Genomic DNA, 7885 nt, shown 5'->3' on the forward strand with positions numbered 1-7885 from the left:
TCATTAGAGGTTTTGCAGAGTCCTGGGGTCTGGGCACCGTGCCAGAATGTGTAAAAGTTTCCATGAGGAATGCGTTGAGTTGCCTGCAAAGGCATCAGTGGTGGATGGGGATCCTCAGGAAAGGTTGGAATGCATTTTTGTTGCTGGAGAGAAAGGAGCAGAGAAGGAGGGGTTCGACAACAACTCTGTTTTCACTTTCTGACAACAAGGCCAGTGGAGTTTCAACAGCAAAAACCTTGATTCAAGGAGGAAACAATCACAGGGAAAGCTGCCCTGAAACACGAGGCAATCAGGGCGCATGTGTCAAATGCCAGAAATCAGCAGACGCTGCACTGCACCGTGTGTTTTTCTTATTTTGGTGAATAAGGACCCTCTGTTTCTCAGAGAGACAGCTGGTAGAAATCTGGCCTTCTGATTAGCACAAGGGTTCCTTTGCTGTGTGCTACATTTCATGATATCACCCCTCACAGCAGCAGCTAATGAGACAGGACAAACTGCAGCAGCCTCGCGGGACTAAACGCCAAACCAGCACATACAGACATCATTTATGGACACACATCTACGGCAAAATACTCATTAACACCCAGGACAGGAGTGCAGGTAAAGGGGTGGACCATTTCAAAAACTGCTTCTGGGCTACAGCTCTCGTCTTACTAACAGTTAAACACACTGACTTCATTTGTTGGTTTTCAAAAACAGTGAGACTGGAAGCTTCATAACACAACCTGATGACTTCTGGTATCTGCTGTTGTATCAGTGTCAAGTTGGTCATCATCTGTGAATATTTAATGCAAGTGTGGGCAACTGTATCCGTGTTGCAGTCAAGGCCAAAACCTAGAAGTGAAGGCTTTGATCCCCAAGGCCCAGGCCAAAGCTTTGCCCCCTTAAGGCCAAGGGCCATGAAAAGGCTTTGAGCCCTTGAAGCCAAGGCCAAGACCAAGGCTTTGATCCCCTCATGGCCAAGGCTAGGACCATATGTTTGACCCTCGGATGGGCAAAGTCCATTGGAAAGCTTTGACCCCGCCAATGCTAAGGTCCAGAACAAGGCTCAGACTCAGGCCAAAGCTTTGAACACTCAAGAACAAGGCCCGGAACAAAGCCCAGCACAAGGCTTCTAAATGGAACAAAAGAGTTGGACACACTCCAAATAGATCTGCGTTATGTGCAGTGCCAGAGGACCTCAAGATCGGGCCTTGAAATGGCACATGAAACACTGAAAGTAAAACTGTTTTTCATGCACAATCATGCCTGGAAGCTGACCAGTACACTCGCAGTCTTAACTGCTGGCCACTGAGCACCTTCACTTGGGGATTAAAGGCTAAATGGTGTTAAGGAGGGCGCTCCTCTTTCACCTTCTCCTCCCACATTTTTACGACTGAATTTGCTTGAGGAATAGTTTGACTCAGTGGTTGTTTGAGATGAGAATAATGCAGCCAGAAGAACTCAGATGTGTGACAGAGCATGCCGTCATTGTCGTTTTGTTTTTATGGTGTAATAAGTGGCTAACAAGGCAAACGTGAAGGCTGCAGTTCAACAAATTATGGAAAACATAAGTCCTCCTGTTTTACATATTGATGCCCTTTAACTGCTATTCATAGACTCGTGGCTCATAAATTGGCTTTAAATAGAGATAGTGGGCTATGAGTAAGTATGAAACGTCTGGAGAACTTCGGTTTTTTTGTACTTTTTGTGAGTCTTGCCATGTGTTGTTGATGACAGTGAGTCAACAGGAGTCTCAGAGGAGCCAAGCTCAGGTTTCCATCCTCTTCTTGTTTTTATCAGTGATAAAAGTCAGGTAAAGGAAAAACAAAACAAAACAACTTTGTGGGAACTAGGTGGGACTGAATGTGGGATCGGGGAGCATTTTTAGTTTGGAATTACTTAGGGCCCCTTCACACATAGTGTGAATTTGGTCGATTTGCGCAGAAAGTGCGCATGAAGCAGGAATCGTGTGCAAAACGTGCAATTTTGTAGGTGCTTCCAACGCTTCATACACCTGTTGCTACAACTATTTGTGCACACCAGAGTCTGCACTGTGAGAGCCCATCGAACCCTTTCACGGCAGGTGTCGGCCAAATTCCAGCTGACACACACAAACATCTAACACCGCTCGCATGGCACTTAGAAAACGTGCGGCCATTCATCGTATTAACACGACAACAGTCAGCAGACAATCACTGTTGAGCTGGATGTGAAATTTGTCCAAGTGCCCCACAAGTGTGAAATTGCCGAGTGTACAAGTGGCGTGCTAGAGTGTCGGCTCCCCGACAACAGATGTGGGTGTGTTTTGCGCTCCCCCCCACAACACATCTGTGCGTGTGCCCTCCCAGCAAGTGAGCATCTTTCATCTGGTCACAGAGTGACATCGTGGTCTGTGCGCTGACAGGACAGGGGGCGTGGCTAGCTGCCCACAGCTAGCCCAGTTGGGACATCTCAGGTTCTGGACATCACAGCTGCAGCACACATCCCATGTTTGATGGACACACGCATGTGTGCTTGTGTGGAAATACATAAAAACATATATCACTTTTGTGATGGGAGGAGAAACGGGCCGTCAGTCTGTTTGGACACGCAGCAGGCCATCTGAATGCCACATCTGACAGGACACGCGTGTCGGGCCATGAGGGCTGTGAGCGGCATGCCGTACGACCAGGACAATCAAACAGTATGACAAATACGCCACTTTCAGTCACGTATCAACAGAAATATGCCGTACCAAACAATGTTTGGTCAGTTATCACAGCACTTGTTTTTTAGAAAATAAAAATAGAATCTGCTTGTTGATTTTACTCACTTTACGCTCCTGTTGCAAGACAGTGATTGTAGCACAGTGGTAAAGTTTCTGTCTCGTAATCAGAGTGTGTGGATTCAATCTCATGGCAATTTTTTTTCTTTTTATTTAACCAGGGTTATTTAACGGCCCCTTCATGACTGTATGTCCTGTAACCATGGGTCATCGACAGAGAACAGACGAATCATATTTGTATTCCCCGCTGATAAATGCTGTTTTTATATAGTGTGTGGGCTTATTTCATTTTAAATATGTCCATCTCCTTCCTCATACCAGGCAGGTTCCTGCAACTTTCACAGGACTGTGATCGTAGCTCAGTGGTAAAGTTTCTTACTGACAGTCAGAGCTTTGGAAGGCACGGGTTCGAGTCCCATGGGTACTGTGTTCGTACATGCACAAAACTGTCGCAGATGTATTTTTCATTTTTTATTTACTTTTCTGCACAGCAGCTGCTGGCAGTGTGTTTCCGCGTGCACGAACTGTTGCACCGGCATCGCGCACACTTGCACTTGGCGCAATGTTCGTGGTTCAATCATACGAGCTGTTTCGCCGTGAGTCGCCCTGGAGTTGTACGTATTCATTCATTGTGAAAGGGCCCTTAGATTTGATAGACTTTGCAATGTGCAGTGTTAATGAATACACTGAACTTAACATTATATATATATATATATATATATATATATATATATATATAGACATACATACCCTGTAGATGTAGAATTCTGAACTTGGCCATTCTACATAATTGCTATTTTCCTTTTTTGTACTTTAAGTATATTTGGATAGCAATTTGATAGTAATTTTAAAAGGGCAGCGCAGTCTGGTTTGAACCCTGCGTGATATCGTGGGATTTGAGTACTTATGGGGACAGCCGCTGCCGTTCAGCAATATATACACAGCATAACTTCAGACGGATAAATGGTGTACTGTTTTGTTTTCGGCTGTTATCACTGACGCAGTTGTGAAAAGTGCAGTTTTTTTCAGTTCCCAGTGGAGAAGGGAAGACAAGGCAGGTGGGAGACGTTGTGTCAGTAAGTGTTAGCCGACACAGCTAAGCAGAGTAGCTGCGTTCTCTCGCCCACAAAACCATCTCCACATGTTTGAGCTCCGGGTCATAAACAAACCACAACATATGTCCACTTTCACCGCATAGTCACCTTTCTTTGTATTTTCACTTTGTTTACATGTAATATGCCCCAAAACTCAGAGAAAGTGCTGTTTTTCTGTCATATTTTACACCTTTAGCGCTTGCCCTCAAACGAGACTGCGCTGCCCAATTAAATAACATTTTGCATGCAGGACATGTCCTCTGTGACGCACTCCTGTGTAGTTGGTCATTGTAATGCATTATTAACAGCTTTGCTAATAATGCTAACATATGCTAATTTAGCAATGTTAGCATCTGCAGCAAGCGATAATGATAAAAACATTTAGTCTGGTGGACAATGCCTTGATGTTGAGTGCAGCGGCTACAGGTCTAGCTAAGGTGATGTGAACATCCCAGAAACTCCATGAGGGAGACCAGATGTTGTCTAATTGGCTGAATTTCATGTTGGGTCATCCATTGCGCGGTCAAATAAGCCAAACAACACAACAAAAACGTACAAAATTGACCTCAGCCAGTCAAGAGTAAACTGGACAACTTCCATCTCTGCTTAATTCCATGAAGCCTGATGATCTCTCGCATTCTTTCCACTGAACAAGTAAAACTGCTGCCGAGTGAGCACGGCTGCTCCTGGAAACATCTAACTTTTCTACAAAACTCAAGTGGAGACCCCAAAATCACCCTGTGCCTCATGTAGTCTTAAACACGTCTATCCAGCAGAGGGACGAGTTCAGCAGATTAGAATGTAGACTGTGTAAGACAGTCATGGGGTTTACACCCCAGACTCCCAACAAGCTAAGAAAACTCCTCACGGTACAGTAGCTCATCCCTGATAATGTAAGTGATTTCTCGGGGGTTGTGTAAAGTCTGGTCTAGCCTGAGAGACACATTTCCACCGGTTGATGAGAGTCGGCGGGCCGAGTGTTTGAGCGCGGGAGGCACCCCACTCTTGGGGAAGATCAAGTGTGCTCCCACAGACTCCAAATCACCGGCCTCCAAACACTACTCTCTATGGCTGGTGTTAAATCACGGTTGGTGTAGTGAGGTCATCCGTCTGTCTTCCGTCTCTAATGGAGTGCTCAGCTCGCTAAAGTACAGCGGTAATGTGTGCAGACGGGGAGCAGGACGGCCCCATGAGCTGCCTTCCACCTTATTTATTTTAGCTTAGGGCTTATTCGAAAGGTTTCTGGTTTAAGGTTGGGGCCCGGGGAGCAGGAGATACCATTGGAGTGTGCAGTTACCACCACAGGACTCCAGAAGCTCACCACAGATGCACAGACATTAGGTGATGTGAACTGGCCGCGCACTGAGGTTTCTTAAAGGGCTGCCTCACTGTCCTCGGTCAATCAATGAGCATTCCAGTGAGTCCCTAATGCAGCCGTAATCACTGGATGGATACATTTGGCCACCACGCTGGAGAATGTTAGAGCTTGCTAACGTGACAGCAGATGGAGCGGCGGGCGAAAGAAACAAGGTTATGTGATTTCACCTTAGCGCTACTCCAGACTTTTTTTGTTGCTGAAAAGAGACTCTTCAACAAACCTATTGGAAAAAAATTAAAAATAAGCTCCTCTTACCATTATTTGATTAACGGCCAACTCAAGGGCTCCTTCCTGCCTTAACGATCGAAAACAGAGAAAGAATTTCAAATGTGCGGTGTAGATTTAATGTCTGGAGGATGTAGTGTAGTTTAGTATCTGGAGTGGTCGAGTGCATCATGATGAACTTCAAAAAAAAAAAAAATATGTGTATAAAAGAGACAAAGTTGGAGAAAAGCTTACGGAGATAACAGATTGCCTCCCCCCCCCACCTTATCTGTGTTGTCTATTTATGAGGTGAGGACTAATGAGACTCATCAAGACTGACAGATATGCTGACAGCTACACTTCAACTCAATTACAGTTCCACAGCAAAACTCCCCAGGTCCCCATGTGCCTATCACCTCTCTGCTCCCTGAGCTGTTGAGTGAAATGAGCATGCACTCGTGCACACACACACACACACACACACACTACACTGATTCCCTGAACAAAAGGTGCATGGGATTGGGAGCCGTGTCAGCTGACGTTCCCCTCTACTCTCATTAGAACACTCAAGTTCTTTTTTTTTACATTGAAAAATCTCTTTGACATGTTCTATAAATATCTATTAAAAACAAGCAGTGCCCCCTGTTAACACGGAGATAACAGTTTAATGACCATGGAGATCGGCGGCAAACACAGGAGGCAGTAAACCGTGGGTGCACCGACCACACGGTCCCTCGGGTGTAGACCGGTGACCCCGCAGCCTCCCTTGATGACGACAGCCGCACGGTGGAGCCTCCGTGGGGAAAAGACGGGAAAACAAAGCCTGTGCCTCCTGCCTGCCAGCATCCCTCCAGAATGATGGAGGGAAAATAGCTCAGTTCAGGAACCCCGACCCATTGTTTTGCTTCCTTCATTAGTCCTTGTATCAACAGTTTGGTTTCTGTAAACGTGTGCCACTGTTTTTGTTCTGCGGCAACCTGACGGAATTCGGCCCTCTCATGTTTTGACAGATTGTTTCAAAATCCTATCAAAGCAATGAGCTGTTTTAAAGTCCAGCGGTTACTTGGACAACATGAGCTGGACCACACGTTACACAAAGCAAATAAACGGGCTGAGTCTAAAATTAAACAGATCTGACGCGTCATACTGAGTGATGCACCAAGGCGTGGTTATGTATGGTGGACTAAAGATACACAAAAGTCGGTTAATGAAGTGCGATGTACTGTGTGATTGTATATCACGGGTAGGACGATAATAACAAAGTGGTTTCTTGAGGAAAAAAAAACATGGTGGAATTCTAATCTAATGGTCTGCAAACAGCTGAGGTGCACATTCATTCAGGTAACTCACCATCATCCAGGTACATCTGGTCCAGCTCCTGTGGCTCCTGTTTAACGGTGATGGCCAAGGAAGCGCAACTGGCATCTTCATGGAGCAAACTGGGCGAGCTCCCCCTGGTCTGTGCCGAGCTGGCTGCTGCTTGAGCCTGACTGGGGCTGTAGGCCTGAACAAATGGACTCTCTGCAGCACCGCTTGGAGTGGAAGGGTGAGACACCGGCGAGGACGAAGGGCTACTGTTGGGGTAGACTGGGTGGTAACTGTGGATCCCTTGGCTGTTGAGGTGGTCTGGGCTGCCAGGGGAATGGAGCATCCTTAGAGAACTGCTGTGGTCTGGTGACGCTGGGTGGGCAAGGTTGGACGACCCGGTGTCTCGTGGATTGCAGGCACCATGGGGCCCGGTGGTGCTGCGTGCGTGGGGCTGTTAGGAAGGCACTTGTTATATGTCACGGGGGACAAGTCGTGCAGAGTGGGGCTGGAGTTAGGAGACGATGAAGGCATGGCAGTGTGGCGAGGTGGGCAGGGAGGGTAGCCACTGACGAGGCAGGCATCAGGATCCCCTAGAGGCAGGATGGAGTTAGCCTGGCTGGCTGTAGTAGGGTTTAGGATGCATGGGCAGGCCAGCAGTCCCCAGAGGTCATATTCATCAGTGGGTTCTGTTTTTATTATCGGCACTGGGGGGAAAAGTAGACAGAATTAAAGAGATATTACAAAAAAAAAAACATGCAGGGGATCCACGTGGCACGATGAGCAGTGACCAAGCAAAACTATCCCCTTCATCATCCAAATAAACAAATATCAGTGGATGTGGGCTCAGTGTCAGTTTGGCTGAGACCTCTAACAGAGCAGCCCTCACTACCTCCCTCCCTTCTTCACCACATCATGAAAAAGGCAGAAGAATAGAAGGGGAAAGAAAAATGAATGAGTCATCAGTGTGGGAAAGCCACAGCTGGCTCTAATCACGAATAAGACCTATTTCTTTGGAATTACGCTCGCTCCGATATCCAATAAAAGACTACTTTAAAAGAGTGGGCTGCTGCTGGTCCTGCTGCTGGAGGACCTGGGATCCCTAGGTTCTCTCCACACTCTAAGAGTAATTGTTTCTCTCTGGATGAGAAGATAGGA

General features: G+C 46.6%; 1 protein-coding gene across 1 annotated transcript in view; it reads right to left on the minus strand.

Moving 5' to 3' along the window:
* The window catches only part of LOC117514790 (nuclear factor of activated T-cells, cytoplasmic 1-like), a 60890-nt gene extending 53562 nt beyond the window's left edge, over window positions 1–7328 (minus strand). Inside the window, exon 1 of the mRNA XM_034175379.1 lies at window positions 6773–7328. Coding sequence (XP_034031270.1) covers window positions 6773–7073 — 301 coding nt within the window. The 5' untranslated portion in view covers window positions 7074–7328. The remainder of the gene's footprint in view (window positions 1–6772) is intronic.
* Between the last annotated feature and the right edge of the window lie 557 nt (window positions 7329–7885).

This window comes from Thalassophryne amazonica, chromosome 7 (assembly GCF_902500255.1).
Source record: "Thalassophryne amazonica chromosome 7, fThaAma1.1, whole genome shotgun sequence".
NCBI lineage: Eukaryota > Metazoa > Chordata > Actinopteri > Batrachoidiformes > Batrachoididae > Thalassophryne > Thalassophryne amazonica.